Source organism: Pseudorasbora parva, chromosome 10 (assembly GCF_024679245.1).
Source record: "Pseudorasbora parva isolate DD20220531a chromosome 10, ASM2467924v1, whole genome shotgun sequence".
NCBI classification, from domain to species: domain Eukaryota; kingdom Metazoa; phylum Chordata; class Actinopteri; order Cypriniformes; family Gobionidae; genus Pseudorasbora; species Pseudorasbora parva.
In genome coordinates, this window is record NC_090181.1 from 17,194,703 (window position 1) to 17,216,051 (window position 21,349).

Below are 21,349 nucleotides of genomic sequence, written 5' to 3' on the forward strand. Positions count from 1 at the left end.
CACGTGACAAAACGCACCTCTAGAGAACGTGTAATTCAGTAGCCCCACCCACCGACTCATGGAGCTGTTCGGCTCACTAGCCAGCAGCAATAGCAATTTGGAAGAAGATAGCAAGATACTGTAGAAGAACAGTCGCTGCATAAGCTTCCTTTGGATCATAATATTAGGAATGTGTGACACTTCATTTATTTTTAATGAAGTTCCAGCTCACGTGGGGAAGACTGTACGTGTGTTCACAATCGCTTAATTTCACTGCAGAATCGTTTGTAAACAAGTCTCAAGTGCTTTATTTGCAGACACAATGTAGTGCCTTCTATATTGGATCCGACAGGAATGGTGCAACAAACTTAAGTAAAACATCTTTTTTATATGTAGTAATAGTAGACCGGGGGCTGTGTGTTTTCCAGACGGGCTACCAAAAAGTACGCCCGTCGGCAGAAATTTTTTCTTGATCTGGTTGCATGTGTTTGTGTGCGTGCGTGCGGTTCACGCTTCTATCGACCAATAATTCGGGCCATGTACTACAGAAATAATGTTCCAATGAATCGTGGATGGATGAGAAATAAATCATTGTGTTTGCATGATAAAGACGTTTACGAGCCCTGTGGTTTGAGAGAATCTTTTCAGTTGCCACTTTCAAAATAATCTCTCCTTCATGTGAACTGACAGGGGCATAGATATGACAGCGGAGCTGAAGCTCATTAAATATGCAAATCTTATCCAATCCTAGCCGTGGGCGTTTACTTCCAAGTCTCCAGTGCGGCACGCCCATCAAAACCCAGCATTCAGGAGAGAGCCTCAAAACCAGTATAGAAAATATATAACACATAATATATGTTTAAACATATATTAATGTTAAATATATTATATGTTAAATATAAACATATAATATATGTTTTTTTTGGATATTTTACTGCCAAAATACTACATAGTGCACCTGTATCCGCCCAGCCTTTATACAGCTATTAATACAGATATTTTTCTTATGAAAACATGCTTCAGAAGCCCTTTATTAACCCCCTGGAGCTGTATGGATTACTTTTATCATAGATGGAAGCGTTTTTCTGGGCTTCAAAATCTAAGGTTCGATTCACTCCTATTATAAAACTTGGAAGATATATTTTTAATATAACTATGAATGTGTTTCCTGAAAGAAGAATGTCATATACACCTTGATGGATTGAGGTTGAGTAAATTATGGGATAATTTTAATTTTGTGTTAATGGACCCCTTTAATAATAATTTAAAAAATGGTGATATAAAAATATAATGTAATGTTATACGTATATGACTGCCGCATATCAACAAAACAACAACAACATAAAATCCAGGCCTCGTCCTCTCACTGGGTGCGTTTACATGCCCATTCTTAAACTGATTATGCCTAATAAACCGACAATGAACATAGTCATGTAAACGCGGTAACCCGTTTTCTTTTATCAGAGTAAGATCATAAACGGCGTAAGCATAAACCGGTTGGGACAGGTAGTTTTTTGCCTCTTACCCCGATTTCGTGCTGCATGTAGATGCATTAACCCGCTTTTTGTCGGCTTATTGAAGTGCGCATGTGTGATAGGTGACAAAACGCATCCAGACAGAGTGAGCTAGCGTTTTGCATGAAATAAGGACATGTATCACAAAAGCAGACTCTTTTAAGACCCAGAAAATTACAAAGATGTGTTCTCTTCTCATGCAGCAGAAGTAGAAGAGCTTCCGTCAAAATGCTGCATATAACTGCATGCACGCTTTATTTACCATCACATTTGGAATACTCCGTATCAGATACTGACATTATTATGTTTGACGTTACTACAAGGAAATAACCCGGTTTATTAATAAAGTCATGTAAATGCATGCGGCATTATCAGTTTACTGGTTTGCATGTAAACAGGGAAAACTGATTATTTCAATAAGCTGATATTTGTGAGTTATCAGCTTACTGGTGTGCATGTAAACGCACCCACTGTCATCACTCCTCCTTTAATCATTCCGTAGACCGGTGTGTGGCATGCAGGGGATTCTCCTTTGTACTCATGCCACTGGCCTCATTCCATTCCCACGTTTCTCCACCCACCCTGCTTGCCACATACATATATAAACTTATATACTTGAGCTATGCATTCTTAATGTGCTGATATGAAGCATCCTTCAGCATTTCTGTGGTGTTATTTTGTTTGTAAAGGGAAGCACTTGGTTATTCAAAGGAAACTTTGCAAAAGTTTGTTCAGCAGGATGTGTTTTTCTCACAAAACATCCCCATGTGGTCCATTTGCAAGACAGGTCCTAAAGAAGCACAGGCTGTTACAGTCGTGAAGTCACAGCATTTACTTCATTATTTGTTTATTCTGTCTCTTCGCATGATATCGCTTACCAAGAGCCTTTTATTGAATAATCTGCCACTGTGTCTTCAGCAAGGTGAAAGAGATCAACTCTCAATCATGACACGTCAGTGTTCTCACTTCAGCCCAAGAAACAAGCACTTCTAATTATTTATGCATGACAATCATAGTCCATCGCAGACAGCGAGCTGCAGGCTGCCCAGAAAGAATGAGAGAGTGAAGGAGGAAGAGAGAGAATGAGAGACGCTGACAGAAGTGGAGCATCTGTCCCGTATCTGGTTGGAGCCTGAGGGCTGCTGGAGGGTTTTTGCCAATAATGAAATCTTGGCTTGAGCTGGCATCAGGTGTCACTCACAGTATCAATTGTCTGGTGATGTCACCGGGTGAGGACTTTTGTCCCTACTGGTGTGTAGAGGATGATTTAGAAGAGCAAGGCCTGAATGAAAACCTCCACTAAATCAAACAAAACAAGGTTTCTGAAGGTTTTTACACTCTTTGCTACATAGTACACTATGCTAAATAATAAAGAAGTTGTACATACATTATAATTAACTGTAACCGTAGACTGTAAAAATTATGGACGTAGTGTCCGTGACGTCACCCATAGGATTGTGAAGAGCAGTTTTGAAGCGTAAAGTAGGGTAGAGATGGCCGGATAACAGACAATGGGCAAAGAGGTGGGACATGGGCGGAGCTGAGGTGACATGATGACTAACAGACAGCAGACAAATGACAATCCACCTGTCACTCAAAGTGGCCACGCCCTTAATTATGCAGAACTTTAAGGCTTTATATAATGTAAATGAATAAGTTATAAAAAAATTCACCCCCTCACAGTTGGGATGAAGGGCAAAATTTGCTGAATAGACCAAAACCACAATTTGTACCAGTCTGTAAATTCTTTCTGGTGTAAAGCTGGGTATTTTAACATGGGGCTCAATGAGATTCTGCTCCCTACTGGAGCCTGTGCCTAGCGACCAGTCGAGGAATTACAGTTCAAGTCACTTCCCTATTGGCTTCAAGAGAAACATGGGGTGGTTGACGCTTGATTGTTTCTAACAAAATAATTGGCTACTCAAATTTGGCAGATTGATTATAAATAATCAATATTACCCACGTAAGAATACCAAGAGCTCCAAATGTCATTAATATTGATTTACTGCATTACACTTAAAGGGTTAGTTCACCCAAAAATGAAAAATATATCATTAATTACTTGTTGTTCGGCACCCGTAAGAACTTTGTTCATCTTCGGAACACAAATGAAGATATTTTTGTTAAAAGCTGATGGCTGAGAAAGACTTTAGATAGGCCTCCATTCAGTACATTTACACTCAAAAGACCCATAAAAGGCACTAAAAACGTTGTTACAAAGTCCACCTAACTGCAGTGGCTCTACAGTAATTTTACGAAGCGATGAATAGTTTTTGTGCACAAAAAAAAAAATCTAAATAACGACTTAATCCACCAAGTTATTGTCTTCCACGTATGCCTCGGATGTGAACTCACGAAACATGCGCGAGAATATGATGCAGATCCACCGTTTGGATACATGACCCAGTGTAGAATTCAACAGCTTAGATACGGCGTGTCTTCCCTTCCTCTGCTTGTAAACAAAGTTGCTCGCTTCTGGGTCATGTGTCCGAATGGCGGATCTGCGTCATATTCTTGCGCATGCGTCGTGGATGCTTTGTGAGTTCACATCAGAGGCATACGTGGAAGACAATAACTTGGTGGATAAAGTCGTTATTTTGAATTTTTTTGCGCACAAAAATTATTCTCGTCGCTTCGTAAAATTACTGTAGAGCCACTGCAGTGAGATGGACTTTGTAACAACGTTTTTAGTTTTATTTTTAGTTTTATATTTTTAATTTTTGGGTGAACTAACCCTTTAAGACACATTTTCAGTTTCAACGCTTAATATGGTGAATAAGCCTCGGTATCTACATGAAAGAGCCAATCGTTGATTAGTAAAGTCATCGCATCAATACAGCTGCCGTTAGAAGCTCCAGTTGTTGTAGAAACAGGCAGTGTTCTGCGTTACATGATTCAAGCGTTAAGAAACAAAAGAGGCAGTTGTTGTCTAATTTCATTGGTAATTTATGATTTTAATTATAAGATTGGCGAACAGTTTTGGAGAATTTGATGTTACCCGTCCAAAGAGATAGGAGGTGCACTTGAATGCCCGAAAGGCGTTACAGAAATGGCCGCCGAGTGAAATGACTTATCTTAATGGGACTTTGATCAGATGCACACACATGTACACACTGAAAATCTCTTGACAATCTCTTTGGAACATACAAACCAAATTTCCAAACTAAATATTAGCACTCTTGGAATGCCCAATCAAATGTGAACTAACTGTATTATTGTATTGCATTGTATTAATTATATTTTAGCATCAAAAAGCTGCTTCTAGATAAACTCTAGGAGTTTATTGTGACTTATGATGGGGGATTTTTCTAACCCTTTAATCCATGTGCAATATACACAGGTGTTTAAATGACTCAAGCATTACTCACATGAGCGAACCCCTCCTCTACTCACAGGCTCAATCGTGTCTGTGGTTACTGTCTGAAACCACATAATAAGCTCAGTGAGTGGGTAGCCAGAAACCGTCAGAAAAGTCAATTGCATGCAATAATAGTTGTGTAATGGCATTTCAGAAACTTATAAAAAAATATATATATATTTGTGTGACGGATTTTGTAGGTGACCCTGAAAAAGGCTAATGAAGCAGTCAGTCTGTTCCCCCAAAAGCTCATTCAGACAGCCACAGCACAAAAAGCTGCCTGCTAGGGTTGAGTTACCGTAAGCAAGGACACAGCTTGGAGACAAAGTTTTGCTGTTGGAGACGAGCGGAAGACGTGCAGCGCAGTGAGCGCACATATGCCGCTTTAAAAACAAAAGCCAGATCCAAATGAACAGTCGGCCACTGCGGCGGAAAACAAGATGGGATGTTTGAAGTCCAAACACAGCCTCTGTTGAGGCTGTACACACACCGCTGGGTCTGGAGATTTATTGTCATAACATTAGCGGCGGCATCAACTGTATGTGAAGAGCCTTACTGTGAATGTCATACCGTGTGGAGATCATAAGCTCTGCTGTAATATTCAGAACCCCACATGCCGTGGTTTGTAAAAGACTTTAACCCGGTCAAGTATTCACCGGGTGTGTTGAAAGTCCAAAACATTCTTCAGTAAAAAAAATTGTAGAATGCATTGGCACTTGCTTTATCAATGGTAAATGGGTATATGAAGTTAGGAAAGTCTGCAGGCCATTTGCCACTCTGATACAGCTGGTGGATTGAAGGAACAGGTCTTCTAGGATAATCAATATTTTAGATTTAGAATAAGCTTTGCATGTTGTAGCTAAAGATTGTGACCAATATGGCATACAACTTAAGGAAAAATGCTTTTACAGTAATCCAATGATATTCCTTCAGGTGAGGGTTATTTGATAGAAGTTTATGTATTTGCACTTGTCGTTTGAAATCCCTTTGAGGGGAAAGTAAAATAACTCATTCAATCTGTTCTACATTATTGAGCTCTTTACCCAGCCATCATTTTTAGGCATATTGTTGCAATATGTTGTAAAATCATGTTGCCTTTTTAAGAAAATATTTATTTTCTAAAGCAGGATAAGGCAATACCAGAATGCACTGGTACAAGCTCATCCAAGTGATTGTTTATAAATATACTTGTATTTTATTCAATTATTTAATTCTGTAAAATATCGTTAAAATAGCTTCAAGTAATTAAAACAGAATAATTTCACCCAGTATATGTTCCTTTTAGTATTTGTGCTTCAGTATTGCCTTGTTAACTTCTTAATCACATTCTTTCAGAATCAACTGTAAATGTTTGTATTTTGCCTGAGGAGCGCTAATTGTGTGATGCTAGTGACCATTAAAGCCTAAATTTAGTCTGTTTTTTTACTTGTATGCAAGGTTATGTGTACAGTTAACATGACTCCATCATCAGCATAGTATACGCGCACCCCAATCTTTTTAATCGTAGGGCTGGTCGATTCCGAAATTTTTGGAATCGTTTCAGATTCTTTTTGGAATCGATTCTCAGCCCTATATGTGTGTATAAACCCCTCTGCATATGTGTAATATTGTAAAATTGTGCTAATTAGCTGGTCAACAAGGTACACAACATATTGGCCCAAAGAAACCAGAGAAACATAACAACAAAAAACTGTAATTTTAGGAAAGTCTGATCGCAACAACAATAGATGCCTGGTTTGAAGAGCAATTGTGTGAGAGGTGTTTCAAGCGCTTTTGTTCCCACATGGTTGAAGGCACATATCACATACATACTTTGAAAGCCTATTCGTTCGGCTATAAACATACGCTAAGTGTTTAAACTGCATCTAAACCGCAATTATCCAAGATGTTCAAGCCCAAAATATACTTCCCTTTCAGTTAGGATTGGTTTAGAAGATATCTGATTGTTGTTATGGTAGGCACTTGCAGCTAGTTTTTGGCAAATAGCTATTTTTAATATTCAGCTCCTGACTACTGCACTAGAGATAAAGCTAATAGGAGAGTATGGACTCCCTGAGTTTGAGCTGGAGTTAGCAGTTTTTTACTAATGCGTATAATGCACATTTGTAGTATCACTTGTATTCATCAAGTGCTATTAATTGAAGCAGGTGTAGCCATTCATCAAACTGAGTAGGCAAACGACATACAGCATAAACAAATGCCCTAGCTCTGCTTTCCCAATCAGGTAGGCCTATAAGAAAATCTGGTTTCAGTTGAATGGAATCTCCTCAGCACACGACCTTCATATATCCATTATCCTTATTAGCCTGTATCTAATTACCATGCCTGTTGTTGTGACCTGGGCAGTGCTCCAAGTCTACTCAAGCACATGAGCGCTAAGATCTGCTAGAGTGCGTCTCCAGGTCTTCCGTTTGTTTTTGTGCTGTGTTGTTGCCACATGGCCCCAGTTCTGGACCAGCTTTAGAGTGATCGCATACCACTGCTTCTCTTCCTGTCCCATTGTGTCCTTCCTATCGAGATACAATAGGTGACTTAAAGAGAAAGCTAACTATCACAAGCTGCACTAAAACAAATTAGTTATGAGTGAATTATTCATAAGAAGGCATTGATTATATAATAATACTTTGTGGCTATTCTTGGCGGCGATCTTTGAGGAAATTGCGCTAGATCATTTTAACTAGTTGTTGGAAGACGGTCACCACGAGGGAGTCTCACAAAACCTCCAGGTGCTGATTACAAACAGGCTTGCACACTGACTAGTATCCTGACATTTTATGACATGTCTGTACTTGCAAATTACACATTTTCCCTGTAGACAAACTATGGGGAGTTTGCAACATCACTGCACGAGTGAATTACATGCTTGCTTGTTTTCCATCGTATATACTTTGCCCCTTGAGAGGACGACACCTGGGAGTTTGATGGAATTAAGAGGAAGTTCTAGGTTTTTGTATTTGTTTAAGTTTCCATCAGGCTCTATCAGGGTCGTTTTGTCCTGCCATACAATAACAATGAACGGAGTGTGGAAAAGATTCCTTAAAACAATAAATAGACTATATTGTGTGTCCGTGGTTGCACAAAGTAGATGTGATTAGGTAGACTGTAACTGATAATGTTGGAATGCAAGATGACACAATCTGGAGGAAAGAAAGCAACAGTAGGAAAGAAAAATACGTGGGAAGAAAAACACATGATACTGCGACTACAGAGAATGTCAGGCTAATGTGTGTGTAGCGCTTAAAGGGATAGTTCACCCGACACGGAAAATTCTGTTATTAATTACTCGCCCTCATGTCGTTCCAAACACATAAGACTTCCGTTCATCTTTGGAACATACAGGAAAATCTTTTTGACAAAGCTTGTCCCCCCATTGACAGTCCAAACAACTACCACTTCAAAAATTTCATAAAGATATCATTATGTCATTAGCTAATCTATATGATTGTTTTGGTCATTTTTTTTTTAAGAGTCTTGATTGCTTTATATGATGAACAGATTGAATTTAGCCTTTTATTCACACAATCCTTCGACTCACACATCAGTTGTGGTAAACGAAAGCTCAAGCATGTTCGCTTGATGTGTGAGAACCAATGAAGTTTACTCTCGCGTGTTACACAGTACGTTTGAGCTTTCGCAAGAACCAATGAGGTTCATTCTTGTATGTTATGCAGCATGTTCATATGGATTAGTTTTATGATCTCTTTATGAACTTTTTGAAGAGTCAAAGTGGTAGTTGGATAGAAATAGAGGGACAGAAGGCTCTCAGATTTCATAAAAACATTCTTTATTTGTTTTCTGAAAATGAATATCGTACAGGTTTGAAATGGCATGAGGATGCGTATTAATTTTAAATGATAATTTTGGGCTTAACTATCCCTTTAATAAACTTGTTCTCTTTCTTTATTCCACTCTTAAGTCTACATAGTGGCCATTTTTGACTTAATCCATAAGTGCTTTAAAATGTGGCTAATTTCATTAAAGGGTTACTTCAGCGATTAGCATATGGCTTTGTATCAGTAGAAACCCTGGAGTATATTTAAATGATTGTGCTTTCCCCCCTCATATCCCCCTGAGACAAGAGATTTATGCATTTTATTTCTGGAAAAATTCCTCCTATGATGCAAATTGACGATATTTGCATCATAGGAGGAATGTTTGGAATAAGGCTAAAGACTACAGCCAGCAGAAGGAGCCATTTCCGCATGTTTTGAACTCGCGCATGGGGGATGGGAGATTACACTCAGAGCTCAGCTCAGCTACAGGCACTCATTTAAATGGAGCTGTGCTAAGCAATGTAAGTGTTTTAACTTCTCAAATTAATTTCTATGAAAGTTAAGCTTGCAAAGGCATGAACTGAAAAGCGCCAGACTGAACTCGCGTTGTGAATGTATGCCGCGAGTGTAGTCGCGATTACCTCAGCTCTCATCACGAGCTCATTTCTCTCACTCCTGCAGTTAGTGCTCAGTGCTGTGATACTCGCGCGGTGACTCACTCATTATATTTAACAGACACGTTCAGGTTTTAATTGTAGTGTCTTCAACTCAGCCACAGTACAGGTGGCTTTGGGAATGGCCTCACAGGGCAGCGAAGCATTCTGGGAATTGTAGTCTTTCATCCCCATGAGACAAAAATACATTTTCTGTCTTTTCTCAGTCTAGAAGGCACCAAATACAAAAATAATTTCACATTTCTACTACATTGATGACCCAGTTTAAATACAGATTCATCTTCCCAGCGCTGAAGTACCCCTTTAAGTTTTGATGTAGACTAAATTGACTTTCTGTTTGTAGCTCATGTGGAGAACGAGGAGCAGTACACTCAAGCTCTGGAGAAGTTCGGAGAGAACTGTGTGTACAGAGATGATCCTGACCTGGGATCAGCATTCCTGAAGTTCTCCGTCTTCACCAAGGAGCTCACAGCCCTGTTCAAGAACCTGGTGAGGATAATTATTTTGCGTTTATGTGATTTTTATGTAGAGCAAATGGGATTTTAAGCGTCTTACCTTCCACTTGTTAATGTGCTTGGACCTCAGGGCTCAAAAGCTGATCTTGAGTCATTGGTCTACAGGGTGGATCAACTTTCATGAATGTGTTTAAGCAATTACTGGCGTTTTTACTTCAAATAAGCTTACCATTCAACATTTATGATTTGAAATATTTTCTTGTTTTTTTTTGCAAACCTAATGAATAATTCCCCTAATGTCATGTTTGTATGAATACTTAAAACGTCTATTTTTTCCCGCTGCCATTGGCTGTTTTGTTTCCTCTCCGTCTTGTGTGTTTATCTCTGATTGCAGTAATAAGAAAGACAATTACACAGCTGGGAAGACAAACATTTGTTTAACGCTGTACTTTTACTCTCTAGTTTCAGAACATGAATAACATCATTACCTTCCCATTGGACAGTCTGCTGAAAGGAGATCTGAAAGGGGTTAAAGGGGTAAGTTCATTACTTTAAGCCTATAAATGCCTTCTCTCTGCTTTTTGGCAGTTTATCAGCAGCATATTGATCAGTGCTTGTCTCAAGGTGTTTCAGGCACATGCTAGTCAGCCAATACACAATGGATGAGTAATATTCCTTGGCACGCAGGTCTTGAGTTTCTTGTGTAATCACATTACTTTTTGCAAGAATTCACACAAAATGCACAAAAAGTTACTTAGACATTATGATTTGTTATGTTTTGTCAGAAATTGTCAACTCAGTCATTGGAAGTCTGCATAGTTTTTTTTTTTTTGTGGACATTTCATTAGCAATGCCACTTTTTAAACATAATATAATGCATTTGGTGAATATGTCTGACAGAAAGTCTAGTACCAGTCTTAGAGTACTGTCCGTTTATGCTCACATTAACACACACTTGAGTGTAAAACAGCTGGTAGCTCTATTGAACTGATTCTCAGAATGTCGTTTTAGACCGCCTCAGTTCATTAATGTCCACTGTGACCTCATGACCTTCTCTGCACCATGTGACTCTGTCTTGTTAGCTCTTGGGATGAATCTGATGTGATTTACTCCTAATGAGGCGCTTCACTCAGCTCCCTGTCTTGTTTCCCTGGAGACCTCTCTCCCTCCCTCTCTCTCTCTATCCCTCTCTCTCTCTATCCCTCTCTCTGTGTGCTGGTGTTGAAAAAGACATTCTGCTTAGTTGATGTGATTCCTTAAACCTGGAGTTAAAAAAGAAAGGACAGTTAAAGGATTAGTTCGCTACTAAATAAAATAAAAATTCAGATATTTTACTCACCCCATCACATCCAAAATGTTCATATCTTTCTTTCTTCAATCAAAAAGAAATAAAACATGTTTTGAGGAAAACTCCCAATCATAAACGATCTGTCATTTTCAAAAATCTTTAAAATTAATATACCTTTTAACCTAAATTGCCCATCTTGTGCTGCACTGCTACGTGCCAAGGATTGCGCAATCACGTCGAAAACTTCACACTAGACGTAGGCGGAAGTACCGCCCCAAGCAAATGTCCGAGGACTAATACAAACGGCCTTTATCAAAAACGATCCATTTTTAACCTCGAAATTGGTTTACTTTTTTTTCTTCTTCTTTTGCTAAAGGGAGTTTGTATTTAAAACTGACTGTTTTAAAATGATTGGGTAAAATAAGTAACTAGTCTGACCTCAGCCCATGCCAAAGCATCAGATTCTCATATAAATCCATCCCCGATGAAGATGTAATTCCTGCTTTGTGTCAGTTTCCTGTAGAGGTGATTGGGAGGACACCGGCGGCTGCCTCGTTTAACCTGCAGTTATGGAGTGCTAACGGTCTCAGAACTGTCAGCATTTGCATTGTGCTCGATTCTGAGCACAGTAGGGGACTGCCGTTAATGGGTGAAGATCACAGGCCTTGTCTTGGGCCATCATTCCAGTCATTAACCTGAATCTGTGCCTCATTAACCCATCAGCAAATGGATCTTTGAAATGAAGTGTCTTTGGTGTCATTACGAGGTCATCTGTTACCTGTAGTTGGATCCACAGTCTGTTAAATATGTGTAAATGCTGTACAAAATGTTGACTGTTAGTTCATGATACACAATGTTAATGAATTCAACCTTAATGTAAATGGTTATGGTTTGTAATATGTCAGAAAGCTTGACCCCCAATGTCCCCTGTTCCTGACCCTGAGTTGCATGTTTTTGGAATTGCTGAGAGAAGCGGAAATGCAATCCTCGTAAAACAGACGGGCTGACATCATGCCAAAACCTCTCAACTTGATGATGGTGCTGTCTGTTCCTCAGCTGCATCTATTGTCTTAGAGTGTGTGTGTGTGTGTGTGTGTTTGTGAACGACACATCCTCTGTTCAGACAGTCCCACTGACTTTGCTGGAGTAGACAGTTTTGTCAGCCTCAGAGGGAGTGATGTCAGCGATGAAGCCCGCTGAGCTGTGAAAACCCACCCACTCAAGCTTTTTTTTTTTTTGGCCCCTCGGGCTGATAGATGTTGTGGTCTCAAAGTCCAGGTGATGGCATTGTGACTCAGCTTGTTAGAGATATGTACCCTAGTGCTGTGTGGTGAGGAATGGTGATTTATAGTTCAATCAAACTATCAAGTAGCTTGAAATGGCGTTTAATGCCACTGGCGTTGTTAATGAGTTAATTGGCTGAATTGCTGAACGATCATTCTCTGAATCCTGAAGTGGCCCTTTTGGTGATTTGAGATCTTTCCTGTAATGAGCCACGAAGATCTTTCTAATTCAAACCTCAAGAATGCTCTTAAAAACAGTAGCAGACTAGACCTGCATCTCAACACAATTTTGGTAATTGCTCGATCTGTCGATTTTTTTATTTTATTTATTTTATTAATCACTTATTTCACATCTTGCTCCATGCTGCTCCTATATAAGTCTATATAACGTGTGCTGTTATTGTGTGCCAAAGTTCAAAATATAATATTTCCAAAATAACAAAATTGAGAAATGAGTTTGAATAACCAAAATTACAAAAGCACAAATTGTAAAGTGTTGGTAAGGATGAATGATCCAAATGATCCTATTTTATCTGTTGCACTTGTTTGGCTGACATGTACCTGCAGACTTGTATTGTGTCTGAACATTATTTACTTAATAATATTAAGTAAATAATGAATATTTTTTTATATTAAAAAATATAAAAATAAAATTAAAGTAAATAATATACTTAATAATATTAAGTAAATACTGTTCAGACACAATACAAGTCTGCAGTCTTAATATACTTTAATACTACATTAAAGTATGCTAATTTAATTCTTGCTGTTTTGTAAAAATGTAAGAGCATTTTTATAAATTCTCAAATTATAAGATCATAAATACGAAATGTAGTGCATAAATCTTTTATGGCGCGTTTTCATTTTCAATTATTTATTTTATAGTCATAGTTACATTAACATTATATATAAGTGCTAATTAGTGCTAATGATTGACAAACGAATCACACAAAATGTGTGACATTAATTACATATTTTGAGCCATTCCTCTTTCAGAACAATGCCCATGTGATGCTGGTGGAGGAAAATGTTTTCTGACTTGCTCCGCCAAAATGACCCAAAGTGGCATTTAGCACCGTAGGGATTGCCATGATAAACCCAAGCCCAAACCATCACTGATCCACTCCTGTGCTTCACTCTGGGCGTGCAACAGTCACTGTATTCTTTGGGGCTTCTCCACGCCATAATTCCCACAGATGTGGGAAAGACAGTGAAGGTGGACTCATCAGAGAACAATACATTTACGTTTCACATTGTCCACGGACCCAGATTTGCACTGTAGGTGCTATTGAAATTTTTCTGACATTGGTACAAGTGACCGAAGGTTTGGCTATATCAGCCCAACCATGACTATTGACTCCCGATAAACAGTTTTGGTGGAAACAGGAGAGTCAAGGTGCGCATTTAATTCTGCAGTGTGTTGGGCAGCTGTGGTTCCAAGTTTTTTTTATACAGTTTAGGGGCTGTATTCACAAAACATTTTATCTTACCACTTTTACTAAGGAATATAGAGAAGTCTTAAGCTAAGAGTAAGGGCGAGGTTGACCTCGTTGCTATGGATAATGTCAACGCGCTTACTAACTATGACCACAGTGATTGGCTGATAGGGGAGCGTTCTCTGTCAGTGATTTAATTATAGAAATATTGTGTTGAATGAGGTTTCATGTTGCCATATTCGAATGAAGATTTAAAAAAGTAGGTTAGGTGTCTCCAATTAAACTAGTATATGTTCAGCTAATTGTCAGCGTCTTACATGTCTGCATCTTGAGAGATTATGTTTTTTAAAGTTTGTGAGGGGCATGTTTAAATGGTCTATCTAATCTGCGCGAGAGGAGGTATACACAGCCGAGAGCCGACTCGCCTAGTTACCTCGACAGTTTTCTGCATCCCTCCGCTCTCCTCAACCTCGGTCAGCAATTCGGGCCAGAACTATAGGTTTGGACTTAATTCCAAGCTCGGAGCCCTTGATCCCCTCGGACAGTGCGCCTAATATGTTGTTTTTTTGTATTTTTTTTTACTCTATTCGATCATTTGTCAGTATGGACTCGTAAAAACAACTGCCACAGGTAATCTGACATTATCTGACAAGCACAATTATTTGAATATACTCCAGGGTTTCTACTGATACAAGGCCATATGCTAATCGCTGAAGTAGCCCTTTAATGTTGCATATTAGAGTCTTTGGTTGTGATTGCGGCAACAGCCATTACGATTGTTTGTGATTTGGTCTTAGTGACTTGGGAGTTCTCTTGACTACTCCTAGCTTTTAATGGATTTAAGAGCTAGTTTTAGTGCTAAATGCTCTTAGAGCAAAATTTTGGGAGTCCTAAAATAGGACTGACTGAACAATATTTTTAAGAGTTTCTCCTCAAGCCTTAAGATGTTTTGTGAATACGGCCCCTGGTTGGTACATGGACAACCCTTCCAGACAGCTTCCTTTTGCGTCGACAGTTACTCCTGTTGGATGTGGTTCATCCAAAGTGGTGGTATGCCAACATTACGGCCGTTTCACACCGCAAGCGTGAGCGGCGCGTGAGCAGCGCGTATTTTTTTCGGCGCCCATGTTAATCAATGAGTGCATTCACACCGGGAGCAGGAGCAGCACGTGAGCGTCGAGCAGGAGCGTCGCGTGAGCAGCAGTGAAGCGGGGGTTTCGGCTGCAAGCCTATTTTTGCTGCGCTGCTGACGCTCCTGACGCTCAATTAAAGTAAAAGCACACTTTGAAAGGACAAAATAAATGTGATTTCACACAAAAAGTGCCTAAAATGCACACAGGAAGCACGTGTAGTGTATTTGAACAATAACTGGAGTATATCAGAGAAGAAAACGAAGACTAAAAAATATCTGTGGAAGATTTTTGCAATTTAAACTTGTTTTGATTATTCAGTTTGGGTGAAAGTATGGTTATGATTATAAAAAATAAAGTAAACTAGCCAGAAAATATAACAAACTTTCGTTTAGTTTAGTATTTAATATTCAGACAGGTAGGATCGGTCTGCAGCGGCAGTCACGGTGTAAAGCGAAAGTACACTTTTGATGGACAAAGTAAATATCACAAAAGCGCTCAAAATGCACACAAGAAGCACATGTGGTGTTTTAACAATAACTGGAGTATGTCATTAAAGAAAACGAAGAATAACAATCATCTGTAGAAGATTTACCCATTTAAACTTGTTTTAATTATTCAGTTCGGGTGAAAGTATTATAAAAAGTAAAGTAAACTAGGCAGAAAATATAATAATTTATTTTAGTTTAGTATTTAATACTCAGACAGGTATAGGCTCTATCATTGTGGGAGCCGCTGCTGTGACGCTGCACCAACGCTTCCAGTGTGAATACTCTCGCGCTTCTGCAGCTGCAGTCACGGTGTAGTTACGCTGAAGTGCTGCTCACGCGCTGCTCACGCTTGCGGTGTGAAACAGGCGTTACTCTGGATTCATAGCTTGATACAAGTCTCATTATTTAAGACTTGCTGCCCTGTTCACTGATGAGCCAGCAAAACACACACACACCAATAATTTGTCCTCTTTTGTACTCAGTCTCACATTATGTTGTGTGGATTGCAATATTTTATTTACAGCTGTGCTATTGCTCTGCATATTCAACCTTCACACTCTGCTCTTACTTATGGAATGTGAAATCAGTGTAGATTGGCCACTAGGCCGTGTATATATAGGTGTGAAACCTCTAACAATATATAGGCCTCATATTCCTTGTCAGAATCCTCTTACTAAGCCATTTTGCTGGCACAGATGATACTGTTTTCCGCACAACTCAAGCTGCGTGTAACATCTGTTATGAAAGCATATTAGCGGAGTGTATTGGACTCTTAGGAAGTCTCTCTACAAACACAGCCTTCTGTTATTAGTGTAAACCCTCGGTAGAGCTGCTGGATAATGCTCTGTTTGTACAAGCAGCGAATTTCCCTAAAGCTTTCAGATGATGTCATTACAAAAAGCAACCACTGGCATTACATCAGGTACTTTCTTTATGAGCATGACATCATGTGGGATGACGTGCACTGAGTTTGGCAGCAAAATGTTGCTTTTATGCCACTCTTAGCCTTAAATGGCATTGCCATTTTGTGCAAAACAAACTCCAATCTGATTGGCTGGGTGATGCATCCAATTTAAACAATCTTTATCATTTGTGTTAATGTTCCTTAATGCAATCAACACACAAACAATGAAACAACATTGATTTGTATGACAATGCCGAAGGCAATTTTGCAGGCAATTCTAACCTAGTCTAGACGTTATGCTGATACGCAAACGTCTAGCCCTGGGAGATGGCATTTTTACTCCGGTCTGTTTTTCCTTATTTATTTGGGTTACACTGAGGAAGTCAAAATGAAACTTGAGTCATGCTTCTGTCTAATGAATATCCCCTCTCTCTCTCTCTCGCTCTCTCGCTCGCAGGATCTCAAGAAGCCCTTTGATAAAGCCTGGAAAGACTATGAGACTAAAGTGTAAGACATTTTCAAAGAATCTAAAACCGTTCATTTCTTTTTTGCATGTTTGGCTATGTTTATATCTTAGTCTGAAAATGAATTAAATTGAAGTTGTTTCCAGAGGGTCAAATGAGGGATCAGCACTCTGGATAATGAGCTGTCATTGTTACCACCTCACTTCCTGTTCTCCTATCCTATGCTATCACACTGATTGTTCTGCATGCAACAATAAATGTCATTTATATAGCACTTCTTATATATTTCCAAGCTGCAAGGGACATTCTTTACTTAAAGGGTAATATATTTTCTTATGACACATCATTTGGCTAATTGATTTACCTTTTAAATGCAGGTGCTTTTTACGATCCTGTCTTTTTATAGCATTGCTGTTTTCCATCATCGTCAGTTTTGCTCAGTCAAATACATGTTTCACCTGCCCATCACTGGAAATAATCTCGGGTGTTTGATTGTGACCGATACCTTCATGTTTCCAGACAGAAAGAAACGAAACCGCCCTCTAACGTGACACTGGCTCTAACTCCATTAAACTGGTTTTCATCGTCACCACCGCTACAGTTTGAGTTCTCTTCAATCTCTGTGTCTGTGCAAAGCTTCCGGCTTTCTCGCAAATTTGCTGTTTGCGCAGCAAGCTTCATTAGTGCAAATATCCTGCTGATGAGTATGCTTAAGATCTCGCTGTGTTTGTGTAATAATCAGAGTCTGAAAACTAAAAATAATGTGCCTCGAAAGAGCAGGTGAACAGCAGGAAACATCAAATCACGATTCACATTTACTTTGTTTGCGTGTGTTTCTTTCTCCCAAAGATAAAAGCAACACTCCACCATTTTGTTATTTTGTTTTTAACTGGTTTGATTTTGAACATGATTTGTTTTCACTAAAAATGGTGGACTGTTCTTTACAATCACCTGTGGAAGGGATGTGCTGGCATGAGGAAGTCTGTTCAGACTCATTTCTTCCATCTGTCAGATGTACAGATGCACTACCTAAAGTAATTCTTGTCGGGGAAGCTATATGAAAAACGTTAGCTTCTCAGCTTTTAAGTAATATTTTTAACTTTATATGCCTTTTTTGGATAGAAAGTTATAGTGTGTTATATACAATTCTACAAGAAGTAGAAATAGAAAGAATTTTACACTAGGCAATACATAATTAATATAACCAAATTAAAAAAATATATATATATATATTAGAAGAATTTCCTTAAATCCCACATTCAGTTTTCTGTTTTTATCATAGATAGATTTATCTTCTGTAACATTATTAAAAAAGTTTAGTTAAAGGAGTAGTTCTCTAATTAAATTCTCATAATTTCCTCACTTTCATGTCCTAACAAAGCTGTATAACTTTCTTCTGTGGAATACACAAGAAGATATTTTGAAGCACATTGGGAACCAAATAACATTGAACCCAATTGGTTTTCATTGTACTAAACAAAGCAAAAAACTAAACAGCATTTTTTTTTGTGCTCGGGAAAGGACAGAAATGTAGAGTTTTTGAAGGACATGAGGGTAAGTAATATTTTGTTTGGCTGAACAATCCCTTTAAACACTAAGAGGCCGTTTACATGACACTGTTTTTAACTAAAAAGTGAACATTTCGTATGCGTTTTGGCTGTTCATGTACACAATAGCGTTTTGGGGGGGCCTGAAAATGCGCACTTTTGAAGACGGGATTCAAAGACAAAAACCAAAAATGGCATTTTTGAAAACTATACCATTATCGTATCTGTGTAATCTACAAAAACTTGAAACTATGAAAAGGTGACGTACATGCATTCAGGTGTTTCTTTACAAAGTGACATTGCCAACTACTGGCCTGGCATACATAATATAGTATTTTTTGCAGCTCTGTGTCAATGGGGATCATTTTTACAACGTTGTAGACTGTACCTGAAAAAGGTAAATGTTTAGTACATTGTTGTGTAAACACACCTTAAAATATTTTGTATTTTTGGGTGAAAAATATCTTAAGTTAATAGTCTGGCTTCTCCCCAACACTAAAATACAGAAATCCAAATTGTTGTCAGAGGCAGCTTCTCATGCTAACACATTACTTCATTCAGCGCTTAAAGCATTTTATCACAATCTTTATTTGCCTTAACCGTTTCTAGTTTCACTGACTAGAAATGTTTTATACTGGAAATGGCTTCTAGTGTCCAGCCATCTCCTTGCTAGGCTTCAAACTCTGAAAGCAGAGGTTCCAGAAATGGCCAGCCTGCTTCATGATCGGCCGCTGGAGCTGAGAGCGTATAAAGGCCTAACCCAAACGCATGAGGCTCTCTCTGGAATCCTTCCCCACAGAGGAAATGCTGCATCCGTAACGTGGGGTACAATATGCCGCTGGAGCATATGGAAAAGAATGCCCTGCTGCATGAGTGTTTCCTGTGCGTGTGTTTGTATTTGTATGTCTGAATTTTTAAGGTCGTCTGTGTGTTTCACGCAGTTCTAAAATAGAGAAGGAGAAAAAAGAGCACGCCCGACAGCATGGAATGATCCGGACTGAGATCAGTGGAGCGGAGATAGCAGAGGAGATGGAAAAGGAGCGCCGTTTCTTTCAGCTTCAGATGTGTGAGGTCAGAAGAGACACATTTTATTGGAGGATCATGTTATGATGCTGTCATGGGCGCTTCCTGTGCAGTGTGTGTGCTTCACTCGCTCCATTGGTTTGTTTCAGTACCTCCTCAAAGTCAATGAAATCAAGATCAAGAAGGGTGTCGACCTGCTCCAGAATCTCATCAAATACTTTCACGCTCAGTGCAAGTAAGTCTGGCCACTTGTCAATGTTTATCTAAAACAATGGCCATCATAAGGCCCGGTTCGCGTGTTTTTTCATTGGTTTTCTATGTAAACGTGCTAGATGGACATATTTAACTCACGCATTTGCATCTTCTTCTCGTGCCTAACTTGTTCTAAAAATGTGGCACTCAAGTTTAATTGTTCATCTCATGTCAGATACCTATCCCTCCCCAAAATATGTATTATACTTATTTTTATCATATTATAATTAATTGCATAAGCTGCCTAACATGGGTTCGTACATTAAGCAAGAGGTCACAGAAAATGCATTTAAAATGCAACACCAAGTGTAAACGAAAGTGTGTGGCTGTCCACTTGTGATCGGCTCACTGAAAATGCATCTTAAGGGAAACTGGATTTCTCTCGCACGCTTCATTTCCAAATTATTGTATATATTTTGGGGGAATCAGGGAGCCGCTAGTCTCTCGTAGCCAGACCTTCAGACTGAGCACAGAAGGATTGGACTATCGCAGTTTTCACTGGCCAAGGATCGCCCAAGAGGACGTCTTACTGACGTGACGCAACCAATCACAGTTCGTTTTGTTCCACATCATGTTTGGTGGTGTGAAGATGTAAAGTTGATATCCCTGCAATAACAGACCGGCGCGCATCTATAAATTATTCATTTAAGAGCATTGTACAAGTTTACTGCAAAAATGGAGCAGAGAACTTCACATACTTTTGAAAATCCAGCGTTTAGTTGATCCTGGTAATCGCTCATTGTCACAGTTGTAAACGCGACAGACGGCATCAAGCCATTTGTTTCCAGGTGGACCGTTATAGAACGCAAGACACGTGTCTTGTGGACATCCTGTAAAATTTCAACCAATCAGATGCCAACTTCGAAACTCCTAAAGTGTTTCCAGATAAGTGCCATATGCATCAGACTTTAGGCCAGTTATCCGTGGGAGTGACGTCTGAAGCGTCACTAAAATGCGGGAGACTCCCGGGAGGTGGTGTGTCTGGAGTTTCAAGAGCTTGCTTTATTCCCTTCCACTGACCTGCAAAAAACTAATTCCGTGTGAACCAGCTCTAAGACAGCATTTTTAGGCTTTAAAAGGTGCAAAACATGCACCCCTCCAAAAAAAGCTGAATAGATTATTATATTTTTAAGGGGTGTTTAAAGCAATTAAAGGGATCGTTTAATCAAAAATGAAACCCATTTATTTATCCACGTGGTTCCAAACCTGTATGACTTTCTTCTGTGGAGCACAAACAAAATTATTCTGAGGAATGTCTTGAAATAATCAGTTTTTTTTTCTCTCTCCATACATTGTCAAAGTCAATGGAGTTTTGACTGAAATGGAGCATATGTTTAATTATTTGGAAAATAACTGAACTGGCATCTTCTGTAATAGCTTCTTTCAGGATGGTCTCAAAGCCGTGGACAACCTCAAACCCTCAATAGAAAAACTCGCCACAGATTTGCACTCGGTGAGACTCTTCATACCTAAAGCACTGCCACACCGGCCCTAAAGTGGCCCACACCACTGATTTCAAGATCGATTCTCATTTCTGACTTCTGTTTCCACTTCTGCTTCTGTCTTCAGATCAAACAGGTACAGGATGAAGAACGCAGGCAGCTAACCCAGTTACGTGACGTGCTAAAGACCGCTCTGCAAGTGGAGCAGAAGGAGGTTAGTCCTTTCGCAAATCAAATCAATTTGCAGCAATTGAAAAACCACAGCACTATTAATAGTCTAATTTGGATGATATTGACTTTTTCCCCATTTCAAGCTTTTGGGTTGGATTAGAAAAA

The 21,349-nt window shown here is 39.1% G+C and overlaps 1 protein-coding gene across 4 annotated transcripts in view; it reads left to right on the forward strand.

Annotated features, from left to right (window-relative positions):
* Nucleotides 1–21,349, forward strand: part of asap2a (ArfGAP with SH3 domain, ankyrin repeat and PH domain 2a) — a 74,846-nt gene that overhangs the window by 32,128 nt on the left and 21,369 nt on the right. For 2 of the 4 annotated variants that reach the window (XM_067455354.1, XM_067455356.1), the window contains exons 3-10: nucleotides 9,642–9,787; nucleotides 10,216–10,290; nucleotides 16,743–16,792; nucleotides 17,043–17,069; nucleotides 19,238–19,367; nucleotides 19,469–19,554; nucleotides 20,949–21,024; nucleotides 21,141–21,227. In XM_067455354.1, the coding sequence (XP_067311455.1) occupies nucleotides 9,642–9,787; nucleotides 10,216–10,290; nucleotides 16,743–16,792; nucleotides 17,043–17,069; nucleotides 19,238–19,367; nucleotides 19,469–19,554; nucleotides 20,949–21,024; nucleotides 21,141–21,227 (677 nt within the window). The remainder of the gene's footprint in view (nucleotides 1–9,641; nucleotides 9,788–10,215; nucleotides 10,291–16,742; nucleotides 16,793–17,042; nucleotides 17,070–19,237; nucleotides 19,368–19,468; nucleotides 19,555–20,948; nucleotides 21,025–21,140; nucleotides 21,228–21,349) is intronic. The other 2 variants (XM_067455355.1, XM_067455357.1) reach the window with 1 other exon arrangement.